Raw genomic sequence first — 25,095 nt, forward strand, 5'->3', positions numbered from 1 at the left:
GGAGAAAAATGTCTGCAAGGTAGTTAGTGCACGGGCTAGGAGATCTTTTAATCACAGGAATTTTAAGATACCTAGGTTGGTGACGAAATGTCACACCTCTTAATGGTTGCTGGATATATCTGTTCTGCACAGATCAAAGGGGAAAGCTGCTTCTACTGCTCATTGCCTGCTGTTCTCATGAATAAACATATATTCTCATTTAACCATTTCATTGCATTTTGATAAAAACAATTTCCACAAAGAAACAAACTAATCTGGATCTGGGAAAGAAAAGTATTTAGCAAAGAATATCACAGCATGACTAAGAGTACTTTCTGCTAGCAGATCATCTCAAGCAGCTGGGACGAATAATGTTCAAACAAGAAGCTTTTGCTAGGAGCTGAATACTGCTAGTGGAAGGATTAGGTGCAGGACTGATTTGTGCACCTGCACAAATCTTGCAGTGAATACAGTAGGAACTAATCCAAAAAGTAACAATACTGTGGAAAATGGGAGCCTTTCCACTGCCTTCAGTGTACCGGCACATTCCTCCGTAATCTTGCTTGGTTGACATTGATAGAAATAAATAAAAGTATCTGTCTTTAACAAACTAACAAATAATATTTGTCAATTATAAAGGTCTTTACAAGGCATGAGATAATTAGAGTTTTGATCACGTGAATATATGTAGCATTTATTTTTAACCAAATAGATAGTCTTGGTGATCTTACTTGCTTCATTATCCTGAGTGTTAAGTCAAGAATGTTGCAGTGTAAGCTCAGTAAAAAAGCAAAGATGTGATTTGATGTGTTTGCACAACATACAGCAAAAAAGGGCTCAGTTCAGAGTAGGGTCTCCAGAGGAATTTCAGCCCCTGGTAATTTTTTTCCCCTGGCATAACTGCACACTGTTGTATGACAGCTGCACCACCAAAAAAAAAGAAGGTCTAGATGTATGGAACAGGATGAATTTTAAGCTATAGGAAGGATTGAGCCCATCCTTTAGTGTCTTTCTATTAGCTACTACTGTTGTTGCATAACTCAACTGTTCTTGAATTTTTTGTTAAATAATTCAAAACAAATTGAAAGATCTTTGATGCTGGGTTTTTGATGTAAACAAAAGGTAAAAATAAAATGTTTGTTTTGAAACAACAAAATGTTGTAACTTAAAGGCAATCTTAAATTATTCTTATTAATTTATGTTAGGCTTATATCATAAAAAGCTCTCCCTGCAGATGCTTTGACTTTTTGTAAAATTGGGTCTAGTGGAATGTGCTGAGCATTACCTTGCTCTGGGTGCTGGTCATTACGCTGTTTTGTAAGATAATTTCCAAAAAAGAAAAAGAGAGACAAGGTTTCAAAGATGCAGTCAAGCAGACAAAGATACTTAATGATGGTACATTATCTTCTATTCAGAAGTGGAATTCTCTGCTTGTAGTTCAGCAAGTTCAGAGCTGCCTGTGTAAAGGCAAACGTGGTAAGGACCAGCCTGGGCACCACTGAAGCCAATGGCGAGCCAGAGACTCGCCGTTACATGCGTTGAGCTTACCCCCACGAACACCCATCCAGCCGGGGGCCAGGCTGTGGTACAGAACCTCGGATCTGCTTTTGGGGCAGGAGCTGTGGGCTCATCACATACTCTCCAGGAGCCAAGAACTGAAACCACGGTTTCATTTTTTCACAGATTCTTTCTTCCCTCTGCTCCCAACCTACCAAAAGCAAAATATGAGGCTCATAACTTTGCTACAAGATTTACAAGATTTTCTTTTGACTAAGTACATTGTAGGAGTCACACACAGAAGAACTGTTTGGAAGTCAAGGAATGACTATTATAAATTACATTATAAAAGATAATGCATGTGAATCTTCTTAAAATATAAGCAGGTGGAGAGAAAGACATGAAAAGTATTGTATTAAGGTCTATACCTATTAATTTGGCATAATGATGTCAGGTATATTGTTGTAACAAGCATAATTTTTACCTCTGTGAAGTTAGCAAACTGAATGCACGTTTGTGTCACCCTCCACCTTGCTGCCTTATCAGGCTAATGGAGAGTCATTTGAACTGAAGAACCAACTTTTCAGAGAGCTTTAATGACTTCCTCAAATGCTACATTCTTGTTTTCTCATTCTCCATCCCATTTTTAAAATGGAAAGAAAAATGCAACAAAAATAATCCATTCATTTTTCCCAGGAAAGACTTAAAATAAGAAGTAGTGTTTAACATACATTCATTGGAAATGTAGTGTAATGCTCTTCCATTTGTCTTACATAAACACAGAGAGAATATTAAATATGGGAAGTTTCCCTTACACTTTGATTGATTTGTTGTAATCAAACTGTGGTGGGGTTGTAAGTACAAAAAAAAATGCATTTTGCTTCAGTTGAAATGCAAAATTAATACAAGTGAGTGGCTTGGGGACCTCCTGTTTGGAGCATGTTTTTTGCTACCACCGTTCTCACAGTTCCTGTCAAGCAGCAGGGCTTCTGGTTTTCAGGAGTTTTTTAAAAAGGCTCTTGGCTGACTCAAAGTTATATGAAAAAATGGTGAAATATCCCATAAACCGAAATGTCCCCAGAATCTGCAGCTTCTCAGAGCAGTTAATCCTCCTGTCCATTTTAAGCTTTATGTCAAGAATATAAATCTCACTGAGAAGTTGCATGGGGCTCCTACAGTCTGTAACTTCAGGCGCTGTGTACTGGTTTGAGAGCAGAAATCCTACTGTTTCTAAACCCCACCATCCATGAAGAAGCCAGGCCAGCTCCACCAATTGCCAGAAGCAATCTAATCAGAGCATCGGAGAGAAAGATCTTAGGCTAAACAAATGGGCATTTCTAAAAAAATTGTTTCCACTGCTCCGCTCCTGACCAATACAAACAGATTTTTTTAACCCTGATGCTGTAAATTTGTGACTCTGTGTTGCTGGAGTAAGGTGGATAACTGTATATCTGCATAGGGTATGCTGGCTTTTAATGAAGCAGCGGAGAGGTGTATTGTTGATACCTAAAAATCTACCATGCTAATCAAAGTGTGTGCGACCTAAAAGCAGTCTTAAGGGATTAAGTAGATTTTGCAGTGAAAGGAAAAACATAGAATCATAGAATATCTCGAGTTGAAAGGGACCCATAAGGGTCATTGAGTCCAACTCCCTGCTTCTCGCAGGACTACCTAAAACTAAACCATATGACTAAGAGTGTCGTCCAGATGCTCCTTGAACTCTGACAGGTGTTTTAGGTAAAATCTTTTCTGGGATGCTGTCAGGGTTCAGCGGGGCGCAGGGCTCCCTGGGTGCCGGGAGCCATGGGGGTCCCCAGGATGGATGGGCGGGGCCTGGCAGCCAGGGCCCGTCCCAACTGCCCAAGCCAGGAGCGGGGCAGCCTGGGGGCAGTCCCGGCACCAGGCGTTGGCACCTCCCTGGGGATGGGGACAGGCCAAGACTGGGCTGGGCCTTGGGCCCGCGGGTGGGCCCGGATCAGCGGGGCCTATGGCCAGGCAGGGCGGGGCTGTGAGAGCCGGAGATCAGTCCTGCTGCAGCATCGCTGAGGCAGGGACTGACAGCCCCAGGGGTTGGCATGGGGTCCTAGGCTGTGGGCAGTCTGGGGGGAGCCACAGGGGACTGGGCAGGGGCAGTCAGGCCAATGGTGCCCTCAGGACCCTGACAGATCGTTTTTAAGTATATGAAGGTATTTATTCATGAAAAAAAAAAAACAATCTAATCTCAGCATCTTGACTTTAAAAGGCATTTTGAAATGATCTTGGAATCACTGGTGAGTTTCTTCCTCTTGTTTTAGCAACTGGTTTTTGTTCCTCCATGCTATGCAGCCTGGCACCAGCACCTTGTCAGGCCGCTCTGCCCGTCTGCCATCTTGAGTTCACCCACTCCTCTGCTTGGGAGCATCCATGAGGGTAACTGACTCAGGCACACATAGGGTTGAGTTATGGCTCTTTGGTACCTTGTGAAGAAAGGGGTTCTTTCGAAGGAATCATTTTCCCATGATTTTTATGCCTCAGGGCTAGATTTATCTTGGACTTACCCAAGGACCAGTCTGGAGTACCATCTTAAAAGCAATTTCTGTGTCTTGACGCAAGAAAGGAGAAACATCATGATCTTTTCAGGCGTAATCCACCGTTTCCTTTTGTTTATCTAGTTGCTTTGACAGACTAATGTGCAAAGGATAGAGCCATCTCCTCTACTTCTTCCCCTTTCACATTTACTTACAGATGGCTCCATGCTTTGAGTTGCCATGCATACCTATGCTTCATGTGGAGAAGGTCCTATCTAACCCTAATTTGTTTGCTTTTAATCTGCCACACTCTTATTCTTTTGATATCAAGAAATCGCTTTGGAGGTCCAAGTTTACAACTGAAGGATTTTAATGGTTCTCTCATTATCACTCTCTCTTTTACGTTATAGAACATGAATATATTCCCACCAAAGTTTTGGATTTCCTAAAGGTGGGTTCCCTACAATATTCATGCTGCCATTCTATGTTTGCAAGGTATCTGCGACATACAGAAAACGTTAAATTTGCTCACTTTGGTCTGGAGACTGTTGCATATTATGTAACACCCGAGGGATTTCTATAAATAACCCTAAATTTGTAACAGTCACTTTGCTGCTGTGTGGAATAATGTTCTTTTGACAATGCATTGAGCTGGAAATCCAAACTTGTAAGCAAATGCTGAGAGTTATACTTTAGCAAGAACCCGAGCACGTCCTGAGTTGTGCTGACTAGTTTATTCAATTGCATTAGGCATCGACTGAAAAAATATTTTTCATTTCTGTGGAGATGATATATATTTCTCTTAGCTTTTTCAATAAAACATAGGTGTAATGGAAGCTGGTGTTTTGTTATGATTCTTGTATTGAATTTAGATGCCTTTTTTTTGTCTACAGATAAGATAGCAAATCAGGGCTTCGTTTGAATATGAATTTTTCTTATTTGCATGAATCTTTCTCCACAGTTAGTTCTGCTGGCTGTGGCTCTGACTTACCCCTCTCTACAAGCAGAGCTGGAGTATTGAAGAGTTTGTAATGGCTGTTCCTTTTTCTCTAAGGTCAGAGTCATGTTCTGCCTGTGTTGGTGGTCAGCCAACCACAGAGCAGAGTTAACTTTACAGGCATATTAAGTTTTTGTTTAACTAATTGAATTGAGATTTGGAGCATTTAAAATAGAAATCTGTTAGACCAATAGAGGACTTACACTTGTACTTCCCTCACTATACTTATATAATGGTATTAAGGTATGTTTAAATACACAGGAATATCTTTACTGCTATGAAGTAAGTTTATTCTGATAGGGGGTAGACTCATCTAACCAGTGTAGGCATCTATGTCTAAGCCTTGTGCTCCCTTTACAACAGAGAAATGTAGGTATTTCTACACATGGGACATGATTAATTTAACCCTGACTTAGACGTCTCACATAGATCACATGAATTTTATTCTAGAAGCACCTGTTTCTGTTGTTGCCTGTAAAAAGAGGAGTGACTAGTTTAGTTGTAAACTGAGTAAAGTAAGGAATTCCACACTATACACACTTGGACTACATTAATTATCCCAGAAATAAGTTGTGTAGTTTTTGTTTGAAGACAAAATGATACCCTCCTACCTCTCCTTCCTGTTTCCACCCTGTTAAGTCACTGGTTCATCCCTCTGCTACCCAGCAAGATTGATCACCTTTGGCAGGTCTCACAAATCTCCAGTAATGGAGAATCCAGCTCCTTACCACTTAATGTTTCCATTCTCACTGTCCCTATAAATAGAAGAATGTCCCACATGAAACTGATTTTTTCCAATTTGAGCCCTTTACTCTTTGTTCATTTCACAGTCACAGAAAGGTTGAGGTTGGAAAGGACGTCTGGAGGTCATCTGCTTCAACTCCCTGCTCAAGCAGAGCCACCTAGGGCCAGTTGCCCAGGACCACATCCAGACAGCCTTTGAATATCTCCACAACCTCCCTGGGCAACCTGTGAGAGTGCTCGGTCACCCTCAGTAAGAAAAGTGTTTTCTGATGTTCAGAGGGAACCTCCTGTGTTTCAATTTCTGCCCACTGCCTCTTGTCCTGTCTCTGGGCACCAGTAAAAAGAGCCTGGCTCCCTCATCTTTGCACCCTCCCTTCAGGTATTTATATTCATTGATAAGATCCCCCCTGAGCCTTCCCATCTCCAGGCTAAACAGTCCCAACTCTCTCAGCCTTTCCTCATAGGAGATATGCCCCAGTCCCTTGACCATCTTTGTGGCCCTTCACTGGATACTCTGCAGCATGTCCATGTCTCTCTTGTACTGAGGAGCCCAGAACTGGACACAGCACTCCAGGTGTGGCCTCACCAGGGCTGAGCAGAGGGGAAAGATCACCTCCCTCAACCTGCTGCACCACTCCTTCCTAATGGAGCCCAGAGTACTGTTAGCCTTTGATGCAAGAGTACATTGCTGACTCATGTTCAACTTGGTGTCCACCAGGACCCCAGGTCCTTTTCTGCAAAGCTTTTCCCACTGGATCTGTAGAACAATCTGACCTCTTTGCATCAGCTCTTAGTGTATTTGAAGAGTTTCATATCCTCACCCTGCGATTTTTCTTCTTTGGGGTAAACTATCAAATTTTTTCAATTTTTTTTTCTAGGTCATCTTTTCTAGACCTTTCATCCCATTCATTGCTCTTCACCAGAGTCTCTCCAGTTGATCCACCTCTTTCTTTATTATACCAAACAGAAACAGATTCGTCTATCTGGGGCCTGAACACTGGTGGTCAGAGCAGAAAGAATTACCTCTGCATTTTGAAAACTACATTCCTATTTACATAGTCCTGTATAGTGTTTTCTTTCTTAATGACAGCATGACTTGTTGGCTTACATTCATCTGTTCCACTCTGTAGACACTGGGCCATATTCTTAGGAACTGTTATCTATCTTGCCTGTATTTTTTGCATTTGATTATTTCTGCCTAAACATATTCATTGCCCTTGTTCTGAATCCTGTTTTTAGTCCATTTCTCCAATTTATGAGGTTTTTTTTTTAATTCCAGTGTCTTCCATCATACTTGCAGCTCTTCTAGATGTGTCATTTGGAAACATGACAAGCAGAGTTATAACATTGCTGTCTGGAAATGACCTGTTGCCTTGTCCAGTGCTCACAAAATCCCCTAAGCCCCTAACCGCTCAAATATTTTGGAATGTCTTGCTGTAAATGTTCCTGAGACACTGCCATGTATCCTACAGGACATTCAGAGAAGTGAATCCAGCTGTTTTAAAATTTAGGCTAGCAGCTGGCTCACCTTTCTAAAAGTCACCCTATACTCTCATCCTCAGTGTGCAGTGATGGTTTTTTTTTTCTGAGCTTATGTTTTTTTCTTTGTACCTTGAAGTGATGATTGTGTCCACATCGATTTGTCATAAGCTGATTTTCCCTCAATCTTCCCAGTCCTCTAAATAATTATGGGCCTGTTAAAGAAGCAGCTTTGTTTATTTGCATTGAATTTGTTCATTGTATGAAGTCAAGCATGCATGTGCAACTGTTATAAAAGTGTGGCCTAGCACTGTAAGTTTCCTAACCTGCTCCCAAGAAAAAAACCTGAAAAAAAGAAGGCTATAATCACAGTTCGGGAGGGATTATGTACTGATCAAAGTCAAAGCGGCAGCTCCATTAAAATTTGTGGATTGCAGAGGCTGCAGAATACATGGCCTGGCCTAATGATGAAGAAAATTATTTTTTAACCCCCCAATTCTTTCTCAAAAATACCGTCTCATATTTCCCTTAGTATTTTCCAGAAGGTGTGTACACCTTCTCTCAGTCACTATTTCAAAACATTCGTCTTTGTACAGAGAAGTATTGTCTTCCATCAGTGCAACAAATGAGGTTTTTCCTTAAAGACTAGGCAGTGGAGTTGGCATTTGATTCGTAAGCTTTTGATCTATACTTAATCCTAGGGTGGCATGCATCCAGAGCATGCAGAGCGTTGGATATTGTGTACCTAATGAAGTAGGTTTTGGTGTACAGCACAGTAGGAGACTCTCTCATGTTCTCAAACAGCAGCTTTAGAGTCTGTCAGTGTTCCCTGGGTGGGTCTTTGGGGACAGGGGCTGAAATAATTTCTGAGAGGCAGGACCTCTTCTGTTTGCTCCCCTTTCTTTGCAGTGGGTTTGCAGTGAAAGTAAAATTCAGCGTTAGGTTTTTTGTTTTTCATCCTGGAGCTACTTAGATTGCACCATTATTTCACAGCAACATAATCCCATAAAATATGATGTGTAATTGCTCATTTCAAAATGTTCTCTTATACTACTGTAGATCAGGAGAATGTCCTCTGAAAACAGTGGAATTATTCTCATTTTATCCAGTGAGAATATAATTACAGAGGCAGGAAAGCAATGAAATGTAGCAGTAATGAAATACAACTGATGACAGAAATGTTTCAATCTTTCCCTGGTTACAAGAAAGATAGGTGATGTAATCCTGATTGCCTGTAGGCTTACGGTCCAGGTGTAAAGCAGTCCAGCTCTGGGGAGATGCTCAGAAGCGTGACTTGCTATGGCAAGCTTCAGACAAATCTGATGTCCCATTTCATTCAGTTATACTTTAAGATACAGAGAAGGATATAAGAGGCAAGAAAGTCCAAAGAAAAGAGATGGAGGCTATGTTGGATCACAGTTGCAGACCAAAGTCCTCTAGAAAGAGTCTGAATCATCTCAGAAACTTCTTTGGAAAGGAAAGGGCTTTGCAAAAACTGACCAGAGTGATGCAGTCTTAGCTCTTCTCTACTGTTGTGCTTTACAAGACCTGAGTGTTTCTCCGCAGGCAAGCTGGGGCAGCTTTGCTTCTGCTGTCCAGTTCCCTGATTTGGCAACTTGAAGATACTAGCAGGCCATTTTCTAAAAAAAACCACCTCAGTCATCAAGAGAGAGCAGGACATCAGAATCACTAATGTAACATGAAAGGAGTGATAGGAAACATCAACAATTCCTGATAAGCAGAGCAAATGATAATAATATTCAGAGGATAAAGTCAAAATAGCACTGAATCTTTGACACTTTCAGGAAACCGAGCAGTTGTGTAGGGAGAATACCTTTGCAAAAGTTTCTAAAATTGCTCCAAAAACCCTCAACCTTGTTGAAGCAGGGGCTCTGCTCACTTGGGCGGAACAGGTTATTATTAGTTTAGGCATTTTACAGGATCATCTGTGTCTTCTATTGCTTCTCACACATAAGTCTTGAAGTGTGTTATAGGGTCATCAATGTCATTGTTCCTGCTGTGCTGAAAGGCCAAATAAGCACTCAGAGCTGATAATTTGCCTGGGTTTACCCAGAAGCAGAGCAGAGGACTCCAGAGTGCCTGTTTAATACATTATTCACTTGATCAGTGTTTCCTAAGAAGAATCTACCCAGGGAAGGTTGGCATAATATATTCACAGGGACAGAGATCACATCAAAAAGTTTAACACCTCAAATTGACAAAGGTGAAGCAGGACCACAGAGGGATGCATTAATTTTCTTCTAGTCTCACAGCAGGTTAACAGAAGAAACATGGCTCCAAGCCAGGTGCTTTGCCTTGCTGACAAGCAGCCCACCCCCGAGCCAGGCTGGCTCAGCCAGGGTCTGTGGTCACACTCTCTCCTCCTGAGCTGACACCCTATTTTCATCTGGAGGTGGAAGAGAGAAGTGATAATATGAGATGATACATTTATTTTGCACACCAGTGAAGTTCTAGGAATAGAAAACAGAAAAACTGTCTGGCAAAGGGGAACAAAATAAGAAGAGAATTTAGAAATACCACACCATGTATTTCACATTTGGCAATTTGTACTTCAGAGTTAAAACAATTTCATATTTACCCTTTGAAAGCGTGAGGCTGCATGCATAAAGAAAGCACCTATTTCCCTTATGTTTTGAGCAGGGAGCCATACGTTTTAAAAATTAAAAAGAACAATTAGTCTTGGAGCATTAAATCTGCCCATCTAGGTAGCTGACTAGCTTTCTCACAGAGATGGCTGTCCCTTAACAAAGCTGAGGAAACAAGGCTTAGAAATGTAAATATTAGTAGGTGTGCAGGAACTTAAATTACGAAAATTGACAATTGTAATTACTTTCATTTACTTTCATTTGCTGAGTTAGCAGGCTGACATCAGTCAGCATCTAGCGGGTTGCTAGCAGGGTGGGGTATGGAGGCAGAGGGGCATGGGGACAGGATAGACTCAGTCTCCACGTTGACAGTAGGATCTGCATTGACAGCATATTATCTGATGTAAGAAATCCCTAATAGAAACAGGAGCTTCCCAACATGTCCCCCAAACATGGAAAGTACCATGTGGGGGTAGCTGTCAGCTCAGCAGGAGCTTCCAGGCCTCTGGACACTTAAATCACATCATTATTACAGACACCTCTGGATTCTCTGATTGAGGTTTTCCTATTTTGCTTGGAACGATTATGGAAGGAAGGAGGATTAAATGATAAAGTGAATCATGTGAGAGTGAGGGAGCGCCTAGACAATGAAAGAAAGGGTGACCGGAGGAGACTTTTTATTTCAGTGGATTGTGTGGAATGGAAAAATACAGATTTAAGGCATTATGGTGCCTAACACTGTGCTTAGATGCACAAGGTTTGTGTGTTGTGCCTGTTTTGACTATGAGATCCTTGGGGTAAGGACTGTGGGTTTTTTAGATCACCTAGCACAGTATTGCCCTGGTCTTTGTGCAGTCCTGGAATGAAAACAGTGATTGTTTTTCATGGCAGAGGCTATGGCATATATCTCTTTGTATTTACAAAGAGATTCAGTTTATCCTATTTAATTATTTTCTGCTTAAACAAAACATGTTCATCTTAGTTTTCTGTTTGCTTGTTTTTGTTTTTTAAATACTATATTCAGGTGAGAAATATCCCTTTGCAGTATTTGACAGTTACTTTTGTGTGACCCTGGTAAGTTAACAAAAATCAAAATGTATGTAGCCCCAAATGTCAAATATTTCATTACAGTTGTTTTTCAATGTCCATTTCAGTCTGGTAGTTTTGTGCTCAACTGCCATCATAGAGCAAGAGGTAACAAGCCAGGGCCTCATTGGTATCAACCACTGGACAGCACTCAAAACATCTAGCCATTTAACAGGCAAATGCAAAATCTATAAACCAGTGTGATGAGCTACCTGCTACTCCTTTCCTACTGTTCCTTCTTCATTCTGCAAATACAAATTACATGAGTCTATATCACCAAGAAATCTGCAGACTCTAACAGAATGTCAGCCTTAAACTCTGCTGCATGTATGAGAAGGTGAATAGGAAAAAAGAGCACTGGTACACTTTTTCCATGCCGTTAATTAGTTTATGGAGTTCTTTCTCACGTCTGTTCTTATTCGATTCCTCTATAACACAGCCACATTTGACTTAGTGGCCGTTTTGCTGAAAAAGAACGGAAGCTACTTCACCATTTCACTAACCTGCTTTCATATAGTTGTCATTTCCCTTTAATTTTGTGCTTTTTATAATTTATAGCTAAGTAACAGAGAAGGAGCTACTCTGGAATTTGCTTTTAAGGCCAGGTACATTCCAGGAGCAAAATTTAGAAGCATTATTTACACACCATTCTGAGAAATACATGTTATTGTGGTTGGTTGCTTATTTAATTGGACAGTTTAATAATTCAACATCTGATTTGGGAATGCTTTTGTGTCAGTATAGGCTATTTTCTGACTCACCTTGGTGAGTAGACTATGTGAGTCTCATTACTTGAATAGGTGAGTGTAAAAGGCTACAGTTTATATTTATTGTTTTAGCTGAAGAGGAAAGATGGGGAAAGTAGAACGGGGATCCACATCTATCAGCTGATTTTTCCTTTTCTAAACTCTATTTTTATTTTGCAGGTAATGGAAATTAAAGGACAAATGATTCATGTGCCAGAATCAAATTCCATTTTGTTTCTGGGTTCCCCCTGTGTGGACAAGCTGGATGAACTGATGGGCCGAGGCCTCCATCTTTCAGACATACCTATCCATGATGCTACTCGTGATGTCATATTGGTTGGGGAGCAAGCAAAGGCCCAGGATGGCTTGAAAAAACGAATGGATAAACTGAAGGCAACACTAGAATGCACACACCAAGCCCTGGAAGAGGAGAAAAAGAAAACAGTAGATCTCCTTATTTCTATTTTCCCTGAAGAAGTGGCTCAGCAGTTGTGGCAGGGGCAGCAGGTTCAGGCCAGGAAGTTTGATGATGTTACCATGCTTTTCTCGGACATTGTTGGCTTCACTGCCATCTGTGCGCAGTGCACGCCCATGCAGGTCATCAGCATGCTGAACGAACTCTACACACGGTTTGACCATCAGTGTGGATTCCTGGACATCTACAAGGTAATAGCTGAAGTCCTAAGTTAGGAAAATCTAATTGAAAATAAGATAGAAAAAAATCCCAGTAGCCATCTTCCTAAACTACAGACCTTCCTTATAAAAAAGGAAAGGCAATATTTTTGTTTTGTGTGAAAAAATAAATCTGAAATATGCCCACTGAAAATCAAATACTTTGATGCTGAGCTGTCATCATGGTTCCCCCATGGGAATATATGCCTCATATTCCCATTTTCCTGTAGGAATGTACATGTCCTGTATTATAGCCTGGTTTTGTTTAGGTCAGCCACAGTGTCCTAAGGGTGATGAATTGCACAGTGATGATGCTAGCCCAAGCTGCAGCTCCTGGAAGGCACTCAAATATCTTCTGTTTCAGCAAAAACTTGAATGATTTAGGGTTTAGGCACTTATCTTTCCCCTGAAAGAGTACAGATTTTCCATAAAGAGCAGAGCATTCACTAAAAAAAGTGTTATAAGAGATTTAAACTTCCACTGAAAAACAGGAAGAGGACAGCAGATGTCCATTCATAGTAAATTGAATGAGTGGAACATGGCACTGGGGTGCCATGCTCCTTTGCTGCTCTGCAGAAAAGGAGATGTTGCATGTGTTGGTCCTGTTACAGACTTCAACACCTTCACTTCTCTTCAGTGGATCTGGTGTCCAGTATGTATTTGAGAGAAATAAGAGGGGAGGTAGAATTTAATAAATGCTGTTAAGATATTACCTGTGTAATTATCCTGTGAAATCCACAGAGAATATGTTTTGTATATGGAATACCTTTAATTTTGTGGTAGGAAAAGCAGAGCAAATTTCTTTTTATAACTGAATGCAGCAAAGAAAAAAAATGTAGTTGTAAAATTATATATTGACTTTGTTTTCTGTCTGAGGCTGGCAAACTAAATCACCAGTTTTCAAACTGTTTCAAATAGTATTTGTTGATAGGCTATAGAGAAAAGGTCTTCACGAGAGTGCTGTCCCTTTAATTTTTAGCTTCTAATACACTTTAAAAGGCATCCAAAACATTAATTACCCACCTAAATAAGAGTTGAGGCTGAAAAGTTACAATATTTACCACAGATAAAACTGAACATGGTATGGATATAGATTGGTAGGACAGTATACCAAAGTAAAAGATCACACTGTAAATAAGTTTTGTGCTCCTGGGCTAGGGGTTTGTATTACTAATGCTCAGAAGCCAAAGGCCGTGTTGGGAGAGGACTACAATAGAAGGTACTGACCCTCATTTGAAAATTGTTACGGTGATACAGTCAAAAAGGTTTGCAAGTTTGGTCTCGGCTTGTACTTATCTGATGTTGCTGCACTGGATCTGGAGCCAGCTCTGAGAACGGGACTTGAGGAACTTCTGACCCACAGTCAAGAGTGATATCTAGTGACCCTGTTTCACATGCCGTATCTGGTATATGGGTGTAGTTAGTGTTTTTCCAGCTGATTAATTTTAGTTAGCTCTTTTGAGGCATTCAGGACATTCTTTGTTGAAAACTATGGTTGCATGGGAATAGGAAATAAAGTGTGTAAAACTCTATGACCTGTTTGGAAGGAAGGTTGGCCGAGTCCTGTGAGAACACTAAGAAGGAATATTTATACATAGGTCATGAATATTATATCATTTAGTCCATGTAATTCTGTGAACAGAGAATAAACAAAACCTATTTTTCTATGGAAGGATGTCTTACACCTCTAACACCCTTTCTCCACTGTTACCGCCTTAATATAGCCAGTTCTTTCTCAGATCCTTTCATCCTGGGTTTTCCTCCATCTCCCTACTCCCCCATGTCCCCTGAGCCTGCCTACGCATCCCCTGCTTCCCTCCACAGCCCATACATGAGCAAGGCAGTGTGTGCTGTGGCTATTTTGGAGCTGTATGTATCTTTTTTCCTCCCCCCAAAATCTTTTTTTCATTTGTTTTTTAACCAGAAGTCTAAAAATGTTACTGTGGGTTTAGGTGAAAATGACTTGGTTGAGCATTACAGAAAGACAAAGCTCAGGCAATGAACCCTTTTTCTTTTCCTTAGAGAATCAGGCTTAAAATAAAATGACAATTCTTTTGAAAAAGCATTTGCATTTTAAAACAAAAATAGCTTGTGTGTTTATATCTTTTTCATTTGTTTCAGATGATATTCTGGAAGCTAAGTTTATTGCTAGGAATGATCACCACCACCACAACTATAATTTTAGAAGTTATTGTCAGGCAGTGAATTTTAGATATATAATCACCAGTATTTGTACCCAGAGCCTGCCTCTAAGATATACTCCTGTAACTAGGCTACAGAAATTTATCATGTGACCTATATATACATCAAAACAGATCAATTTTCAAATCTGCTTGTTTTTAAGCAACATGGCAAGAATAATTTGCAAAGATTATTTGGTGAGTGCTTCTGAATAGCAAATTCACCGTTTTGTAAACAGAAAATTAAGCAAAATTCATTAAATAAATTCCATGCTGTAAATTATTCACCCAGCTTTACTGTTACAGCATTTTGAATTCAGAACCTCAGTGCTTCTAATCTTGGACTCAGACAATGAATGTAATCTTTTCAGTCGTCTCATACTATTCATTCAGGGATGTTTACAGAGAAGTATGGCACAGAAAGAAGAACAAAGATCCTTGCATTTAACAAGTCAGACATAGGGGGCAAGCATAATGAGCTGCTGGATACAGAATGTGAAATGCTTGGAGAGGGCTGAAGGGGGATGAATTAGACTTTGAAATTTCTTGGAAATGAAAGTAAGTAGCTATAACTGATGAGGTAAGGAAAGGATATGCAATGGATGGATGCATAGGTAAGAATGACACAGGCAGATGATGGGCTCGGAAAATGAACTTCATGGGAGCATTTTGAATGGATACCAAAGATGGCAGATTACATTTGTCCAGGCTGAGGGAGAGCACTGCAGTAATTGATATGCATGGTGATACGAGCCTGGGTGACAGTTTTAGCAATCTGGAAGAATCTGTGTTTTAGAGAGTGAAACTTTAGAAAGAATCTGCTTACATATAGCCTTGATGAAAAGATCATGAGGGACACTCTTGGGGTAATCACAGAAGGGAGAAGATGTGAGAGAACTGAGACCTGGCAATGCATTTAGAAACTGGTGCTGCTGACTGTCTGAGCTAATTATATTTGGCTTGGAATTGAGGAATGGTAGAAAGGGATGCTGTCAAGCAGGGCGTGCAAATCAAAGCAATGTAGATGTGGATGCTTGGTAAGTTAGTGTCTGTGGACCTGCAGGTAGAAACATGGACTCCAGGAGCAGAAATAATGGGAGAGAGAAGATCTCAGTAAATTTTGAAAGTGGTTGCTTTGGGTAAAATATATACTGGTTGGCCTGACTGCTTGTGTCTTTGTTTTGACCTGTTTTTCTCTGTATGTTCCTGTTGTTTATGAGCCAAATGCTGGGAAATGATGCTCCAGCTAAACCATCTCTTTATCAAATAAGCTATTTAGATATGCTGCAGCCATGGCTACTGGCATTTAAAACTTAACCTGGCAGACTGAAATCTTCCCCACTTAAGATTCCTGCAGCTTCTATTTCTCCCTCTAAGTAATACGTCTTTGACATAGGATCATTTTAAATATTTTTTTTTTGTTGAGTCCTTTTGACTGTGTAGGCCTGCTTTCTCAGCTCTTTTCCCCTCAGTTTTTCCTTTCTGAAACAACCCCATTTCCTTCCCTTGCCCTTTAACTAGTGCAGGGAGTAAAAGCAGCATGTATTGTGGCCGTTTTTTTGGCCATGCATGCACTGGCTGGGTGGCTATATATGCTGGCTGGGTAATGCCAAGCCAAATAGAGCAGAACCAGGCCTGCTATTGTAGGTTTTAGTTTCTTTGTCCTTTCTCTGGACAGTGCAGCATTTGTCCTTGAAGACATTTCCAGATTTTTCCCTAACAGTAAACTTCACTTTCTATGAAGTGCTGAGTCCCACTTTCCATGTCTAAGCAGAGAGTCCTAAAGGTTTTCGACAATGAACTATTGTCAGCTGCCAAAATTTCTTTGCTATACATCTTTGTTTTCAAAATTTTAATTGAAATGTTATTGAATATTTATTGAATAAGACAATATAATTCCACAGGTTAATTTTATAGTTAGAATTCACAACTTCGTTATGTGAATTTGTGCTTTCTATTTGGTTTCATTATTTGGCTAAACTGATGCTCTCTCTGAGTGGTGCCACACTGTTGCAGAGGCTCACAAAATCAAATTAGGCAGGTGATAGATTCAAAAATAAACTTTATTTTAACCAAAATTGTTTAGCAGAAAACTAACTAGAAATGAGGCGTCAACACTCCGACAACATCAGTAAACCACAGGTTCAGGATGGTGTACAAGGAATTAACACTGCACAGCTGGCTTTAGAAATGAGGATCCAAAATGTGCACAGTCACTCACCTATGAGATGAGGGCTCTCAACCTCCAGGAGTTTCCCTGGGCAGCGTCCCGACCCAAGGGGAGAGTCCCCGACCGCAGACCCGCTGCTCCACGGAGGACTGACTCCACTTGCCCTCCGGCGGGGCTCCATTTATACCCTAGTCGAATCTGATCTGTGGTCAATTCTAATTGGCTGAGGGCCGTAACTTTCTTATGCCTCGCCCAAGGTGTATACGTGACCATAATTACTGGCCCAAAGCGTGTACGTGACGGTCAGCACTCACCACCGTAAAGGCGCGAAAGTAAGGGTGTGAAAAGTAAGGACGCAGCGGTCTTAAAGCCCCCGGTCTTTGTCAGGGTGGGTGCACCTGCCACACACACACATGCCTCAAAGTCCTTCACCAGCTTCCTTGGGGTTCTCTTTGGCTGTTATTCCTGGCAACATTATTTCACTTACTTTACACTGAATGATACTTTATTTTTTCTGAATGATACAGTTGGTATGTCAGATCTTTATTTTCTGATTTTATACACCTTGCTCTGGCTACAGCCTTAATTTTTGCTCATTGTAAAGACCTGAGACTAAAAAAAGGTCGGAAGTTTGGACTGCTCTGCAGTCATTCGAGACTGATACTCACCAGTTCTGAAAAATGTTGTTTATATTGAGGTTGTGATATAATGCTTTTAGGAACCTAATTTTAAACTCATGTTTTCTAAAAATATCACTTTACATTTTTATACTGGTAGTTTAAGTTGCAGAAATCAGTTTTCTTTTTTACAGAAAATACCAGTAGTTTCTCAGTGCCATGATTATCCCTCCTTGAGAACCGAAAATTGTACATATTCATATATATGTTCTTAAGCTTACTGTCAGTGCTATAATGACTAAAGAATACTGCAATGACAGGAGTCATGAGCTTCAGACTATTCTAAGGTTTTCCAGACTTTATGTTTCATAAGTTAAAAACCATAGTCTCGAAGTTTTCATGTAAAATCTATGGCCACTATTTTTGCCTTCTTTCCATCACTTCTGCAGTTTTAACCTTTTAAGTTCAGTGACGTGACCATTTTGAGAAGGTTTCAAATTCTTTTAGCTTCAGCTTAGGCACCTGCAGAATGAAGATTATTATGAAATGCAACTAAAATATGTAAATGATACTGATACTCTTATATGAGCAATATGATATGCATAAAATACCATAATATACCTTTTTTAAGATGAATAGGTGCAGTTTTGGAGATTACCAGTGTACTAGGTGTTGCTTCTTCCTGTTAGTTTAAAGTCAGTGGGTTTTGAATGTGTAATAGAAGAAAATGGATAGTAGAAGAAAATTTCCATTGCCCAGAAGCTCGCTCTCTCTGTGGTGCCACCCAGCCTGGTATCAGCGTGCTGCTCTGTTCAGGTCCCACCACAGAGGGCTCCTGAACCTTTTTCCTTTTCTTGCTCTGACCAGGCTGTAGCACTGACTTTCTTCTTGAACTCTCTGGCTGTGCGTGGACTTACTTGCTGGCACAGAGGTGTGTCTTACTTCAGTATGAAGTCAGGGCAAAGCTGGGGCACCTATCTTTTTTGGGAACTCAGAAGTGATCTTGGGTTAAGTTAAAAAAAAAAGAACACAAAAGATTCCTTGGGTTTTCCCTGCAGATCTGATGTATCACCACCCAAGAGCTCCAGGATATTTTAAGACTTCCCATTACTTTAAGCATGTATTTTTCTGCAGCCTTGTGGAGGATTTACACTTTTTGTCTTTAGGGAGATGTGCAAATGAAGCAGACATGCAGGCTCCAGAAGAGTTATTCTTTACTTTATAAACATACAGACCTGCACAAAGCACTAAAACATCTGTGCATGTTCCCCTGCTTTAGGCAATTCATCACGCAAGAATCCTCTAAAGAGTCTAGGACTTCTGCTTCTGTATATAATTTCTTCTTCAGGAATACTATGCTTGTGTATATTTCCTTCTCTTTTTCTCTTTTGTCTCTCTCCTTCTACTTTTCTCTTATCTGAAAAGCACACATTTGTTTATAAGTGTCCTGCTCCATTTCTCTCAAGCTGCTTGGGAGCCTTAAAGCCTATGCCCAACTTGCAGGTCCTCAGAGTGCTTCCCAAGCCCTCAGTTTGTCTGTGAACCCTGGCTATATCCTGAATTTTTATTTGGACAGGACCCAGAAGGGTATCCTCGTTTGGAGCTCCCTGCTGCATATTGAGTAGCAAGCCCAGACAGGGCGGCTGGACAGACACCATGGCTAAGAGCAAGCCCTGTTACAGCATACAGGTCTCCCTGATACTTTGTTTTGTAAAACCCACCATTAACACTTAAATCCTTTGTTTTCTTGTGTCAAGTCTAAATTTTAGTCTCTCTGAGGGAACGGAGAAATTTGATTTCACTTTCTACCAGCCTAGGCTATTTCCATTTAAACAGTCCAGTATTGTGTCAGATCTAGAGGATGCATAGCACAACCGTGACAACATATGGCTGGCCTTCATATACACGAGCATTTTTGTTCATGCAGATAGCATTCATAGCTGTACCTCCAGCATGTTTCTTTCACATTTCTTTCCTTAGAATCTGTATTTTAGATTAAGTGACTTGTTCAAGTCTTTCTGCCATAAGCTGCCCAAAATACTTCACGTCTGCCCTCCCTCCCACTTAGTGATTAATAACACCCTTGACCTGCATGCCAAAATATGCATGCCAAGATACATGATTTTTTGAGCTAAACAGGATCTTACTGTTGTGCTGACAAACAGTATCTTAGCACTAGCAGTCAACACACTCATGCAATCTTTTTTCTTGTTTTGGGGTACTTTATGGGTGTGGGAACATGCACTCCGTAGTGCGCTTTCAAAGGCACGGTGTGAGTCATGCATGAGAAGATAACAGCTCACCTAGAGTCTTCTGAGAGTTTCACAAACTAAGCCTTCCCAGTCTGTGGCCATCATGGCCCACATAAACCTGGTTTTCAGCCATTTCTCAGAAAAAGCATGCTGATGACAACATGGGAGGGGTCTTGTATATCAAATGACAGTCTGGGCATGGAAGCAGGCAATTAAGCAAAGATATAGACATTTGGGTCTTGCTGTAGTAAATGGGTAAACGAATGAGGTTTCCAGAATTCAGGATGGAATATATCAAGCCCTGGAAATTCATTTTTCTCTTCAGTGACTATAGAAAGAGTATAGATGAGTAGCTTAAATTAGAGCCTTAGTTTTTGTGTGACTGACGCTGGGACTGTGAGTCCCATCCTGAATGACAATGTTGTAAGTTTATTACTGATTTGCAGAGATATATTTGGAGAAGGATTTGGGTAGAAGAAAATATGGGAGATGTCAGTGATGTCTTGAGGTAGAATAGGGATATCAAATAAATCGCTCCCCGTGATGCGTGCTGAGATTGCTGACTTAACATTTATATGCTCCCATGGAAATGCAACCTAGGTGTGCAGGAAGCTAAGATGTGCTCCACTAAGTCCAGGCTGAGGAGTACATATCGAACTTACTCTAAGAGACAGCCAGGGACATACCCTGACTTTGCTCCTTAAGAAACTACTTCCAGGTCTTCAAAACAAAACTAATAAGCTAGAAGTCATTGATTTTGTTGTTAATGTAATCATAAGAATCACTTAAACTTCATATTCTCCAATAAATGCTGTTCTGAGCCTGGATTGTTCTCTGAGAGTGGAAAGGAAACTGGCATACAGAGTGTAGAAAGGTTTTCCACTGGTTCATCTGTCCATCTAGAGATCAGCTTTCCTGAAGGACTGTTTGATTTCCCAGAACTTCCTCTGTCCTACATCTAAAATTCCCCTGCCTCTGTGACTTTCCATGTTCAGTCTGCCCTTCTGCCTCTTCACATGGTCTTATTAATTCTTTCTCTTCTATAGTTCTGAGACAGAGGTGAAACTATACTATTTATAACATAGAACTAGTCATCTAGACTATCCTCACAGTCAACAGAGGAAAGTATGATTTTATAGGACGAGTGTGAATCTTTTTTAGTGTGAGATTCATCTTTTCCTGAATGACATGCTTAGCACGGGTCAGGTGACTGCTAGAGTTCCCATTTCAGTCCATTGATTATGAAGAGAATTGCGAGTGAATAACTCCTATTCAGATTACTATATTAGAGATATCTCTGGTTAGGGGAGCTGAGTCTCACCCATGTAGTCTACACCTCATCAACTTGCAGCCTGTGTGCTTCAAATATTGCTTCTTCCCTGCTTGTGCCATCTACTTTTCATGTGCTTTGTTTTTACAGTTATTTAATCATGTTATGTAGTTTAATGCCATGTTGCATTGTTTAATGCATAGAGTATTTTGATTGAGTAAAATGAAGTTTTACTGCATTTTAATTTCTCTCATACAATCAGCATCAACCCAAGTTATTTCTTCCCTAATTTCATTGCTTTTTGTTATATTGGCACTGGAATAACTCCCATCACCACTGAGCATGAGAATTGTGCTGTCTTTCAATAGGGTCCCTTAAAATACTTTACTGATTAATTCAAAGCTTGACTTTCCATGACTTTTGCAAATGGATATGATGATCTTAGTCCAAAGAAGTATGTATTGCTCACTCCCATTGAAACAATCAGTAACATGTGGGATTGACTGTAAGAGGCAATGGAGTATTCAAGGGTCCTTGACATTAGTGCTGATTCTGTTCACTTTCAGCTAAGAAGAGAAATATTAACAGCATTTCATCAACCAAGGAAACTGAGGTGGTAGTTTTACTGACGATCATTAGAGAAAGATAAAGAAAGGCTGACATTCTGGCAGACGCTACTCTGGCGATCACCAGGGAAACTGTAGTGTTGCAGCTCCAAAATACGCAACTCTGGCTCAACTAAGCAGTAAATATATATATAATAAAATATACAGAAAAAAGGGCTTTTTTTCAAAATCTGTTTCCTTCCTTCTCTTTTTCCCTCTCCTCTCCTCTCCTCTCCCCTCCTCTCCTCTCCTCTCCCCTCCTCTCCCCTCCTCTCCTCTCCTCTCCCCTCCTCTCCTCTCCTCTCCCCTCCTCTCCCCTCCTCTCCCCTCCTCTCCCCTCCTCTCCTCTCCTCTCCCCTCCTCTCCCCTCCTCTCCTCTCCTCTCCTCTCCCCTCCTCTCCCCTCCTCTCCTCTCCTCTCCTCTCCCCTCCTCTCCTCTCCTCTCCTCTCCCCTCCTCTCCTCTCCTCTCCCCTCCTCTCCTCTCCTCTCCTCCCCTCTCCCCTCCCCTCCCCTCCATAGGTAAATAGGTCACAAAACTGAAAAAAAGAAAATACTTCATTATTGCCAATGGAGGAAAAACAATAATGATAAAAAAAAATTGCCATTGCTTTAATGTTTCCTTGCGCAGTTTAAATAGTATAACACGAAAAGTTCAGAAAGCGTGGATAATTTTCAACTTTATTTCTTCCAGTGTAATTTGTGTAGCAGATTTTTCTTCTTGGAATTAAAAGAGAGAGTATTAGAGGGAAAAATCAGTGGCTGCAGTATAACCTTAATTATCTAAATGTCAGGGGAGACAGAAAACATTTAGACAACTGAAATTTCATATAATTATCAATATAGCTATTGATAATATAGGGGGATAATAATATTGGGGGACAGGGCGTACCATATAGTTAAAGTTTGGATTAGAGTAGAAACTGCCGTAACTAGTGCATTATAATGGTCCATGTTTGACAGTATTGAACGTGGGTACTTGAAGAAGTACAGGAAGCCCCATGAGCTACTTATGAATTGTCAGATACATATGGCAGACTTCTTTCTAGCATTTTCATTTTGAGATTTATGCCCTAAAATACAAGGATTATGTTCTTTATCACTGTATTTGCTGAAGCATCTATTAAAATCCTCACTGTCTACAGAACTGTTTGTTCTTTAAAGAACTTGCAAAATTATTTCTATCTGAGTAAGATCTTGTGGTCAGTAAGTTTCACAGACTTCCCTCTTTCCTAATCCATAAAGATGCTGATGTCATTGTTGTCTCTTGCCCTCCCACCCTGCACCGCTGTGAAGAGCCCACCTCCATCTCCTCAAGGACCTCCCACTGGCAGTGCGGGCTGCTCTTAGGTACCCCCGAAGCCATGTCTCCTGCAGGCTGAACAAGCCCAGTTCCCTGAGCCTCTCCTCACAGGGGAGGTGCCCCGGCTCCACCATCTTGGTGGTCCCCCACTGAGCTGGATCCAGTTTATCAATCTCTGTCTTGTACTGAGGGGCCCAAAACTGGATGCAGTATCTAGGTGTGGTCTAATGAGTGCTGAGTAGGGGGTGATAACCACTTCCCCCAATCTCTGTTCATACAGCCCAGGCTATCACTGGCCATCTTTACTCCCAGGACTCGCTGCTGGCCCATGTGCTGCTTGCTGCCCACCAGGACCCCCAGGGTCTTTCCTGCAGAGCTGCTCCTCAGGAAGTTAGTCCCAGGCTGTATCAGTTCCAGGGAAATTCCTTCCCAAGGACAGGACTTTGCACATGTCCTTGTTGAATTTCATGAGTTTCCTGCCAGCCAATTCATCCATGTCATATCCATGTCCCTCAGGATGGCAGACCTGCCCTAGAGCAAATTGACCGGTCTCCCCAGTTTGGTGTCAACTGCAGGCTTGATGAGAGTTCAAATAATGTTGTTATCAGGGAAAGAAGCACAGATTTTGTCAGAAAAGGCAGATATATTTACTCAGTAAAATTCTAGTTAGTTTTTTTACATATTGTATTTTGGAAGGTGTTAACTAATCAGTACACATTGCATGCACCTAGAAGAGTGCGTTTGTATTTGGGTAGGAGAGGGGAAACATGCGTAGGCAACAGGTGAAGGGAGAGGCAGGTGTTTTAAGATGGAGAATAACACTCTTCTGTGCAGGAAAAAAACCACACCCAAGCCAGAACAGTTAGTTTTCTCAGTGAGAAAAGTTAAGTGAGGAAGGCGAAGAGCATTAAACTGCGATTAGCTAAGCCGTTACCCCTTTCCCTGCTGCTTATTTCTTTTTTTCACTCTCAAGCTCTTTAAGAGGAAACTGATATCATTGCAACTGCTGGTTGTTATTATTTCAATATTATAAAATGAAATTTAATAGAATATCTCCCATCAGTAGGAGAGTTTCAGGCTATTGGCAGATTGCTCATAAGTGATAAGAAACAGTCTAGTAATAAGCTTCTCTTAAGCTAAATATAGCGTATACACTTTATATACTGTGGCTGTAAACAGGGTGTGGAGCGTAGAAAAACTGTTTAATATTCCAAGTTTTCCTGCCAACTTAAAATTACAATGATTATGAACACATACCTAAGCAGAAATAAATATTTCTGGTGATTAAAATAACAGAAACATGTTGACACCACGAGCAGGATTTGATGATGGAAACTCAGCTGAATTTGAAGAAATACCTGCTACTCTATAAAAGGAGGATAAAAAATCAAGACATGGAAATGGTTGAAGAATATCTATGTTTAGTTACTTGATCTAAAGTCTATATGTGTGATACAGATTATAGATAATCTATATATGTTAACAGAATAAACCAAATAAACTTTGAACAGCATAATGTATTTTTCCTCATACATGTACCACTGAAAGGTTTTCTATTCTCAAGGAAGAGCATCCTTGAGCAAAGGATGGTTATGCAATACTTATGTATTTACTTTCCAAAGTAATCCTGTATTCACTCGATCACCTGTGTATAACATCAAGGTATCCAGGAATGTCCTGTAGTTCTTCATTCTGAATTGCACTGTAATTTTTTTTCCAGTGCCTTGTGAGAAAAAAACAATCTGTTCTTTCTGTATATATGTATCAGGAAGGTGTTGAAAGATGAATGTCCCTTGAATGGATTTGGCTTGAGAAGGGCTTCATTAGCAGTTAATTTTATCTCAGCAGGACAGCCAACTCAAACTAAAATCACTAGTGCAATCTGCATTAAGGGCTTTTATTTATGGATGACACTTTGGGTTAGAGACAATACTTTAACTGTGTTTATCTCTATAGTGAAGGCAATCCAACTTTTTATTTCCAATTTATTTATTTATTTTGCACAAGAGCGTTGAACAGTCCATAGAGACAGTGACATAGTTTATTTTAGGGTGAATATGTACTAAATATTATAACCCTTAGGAGTGAGATAATAAATACCTACACAGCCCTGTGAGTATTTTGGAGATGGGAACAGTAGCACACAAGTACCCTTCAGAGGAAGGTGAAGGATCTACAAGGGACATGCTGTTAAGGGTAGATTTTCTTCCTGAGAGAAGACAGCAATTTTTGAATTTTCAGACCAATTTTTTTGTACACATTTAGTTTTAATTGTAAGCAAAGGAGCCCTCTTGATATGAATATAATTTAACCCATTAAAAAAGGAAGAAACTGCACACAGACTTATTTATGGCTCTTGCATGAAAAAAAATAGTAATGAGTACTCC

General features: G+C 40.5%; 1 protein-coding gene across 1 annotated transcript in view; it reads left to right on the forward strand.

Moving 5' to 3' along the window:
• GUCY1A2 (guanylate cyclase 1, soluble, alpha 2) overlaps positions 1–25,095 on the forward strand; it is a 144,715-nt gene that overhangs the window by 64,111 nt on the left and 55,509 nt on the right. The window contains exon 5 of the mRNA XM_009322279.1: positions 11,822–12,307. Within this exon, the coding sequence (XP_009320554.1) occupies positions 11,822–12,307 (486 nt within the window). The remainder of the gene's footprint in view (positions 1–11,821; positions 12,308–25,095) is intronic.

This window comes from Pygoscelis adeliae, unplaced genomic scaffold, assembly GCF_000699105.1.
Source record: "Pygoscelis adeliae isolate BGI_AS28 unplaced genomic scaffold, ASM69910v1 Scaffold383, whole genome shotgun sequence".
Taxonomy (NCBI): domain Eukaryota; kingdom Metazoa; phylum Chordata; class Aves; order Sphenisciformes; family Spheniscidae; genus Pygoscelis; species Pygoscelis adeliae.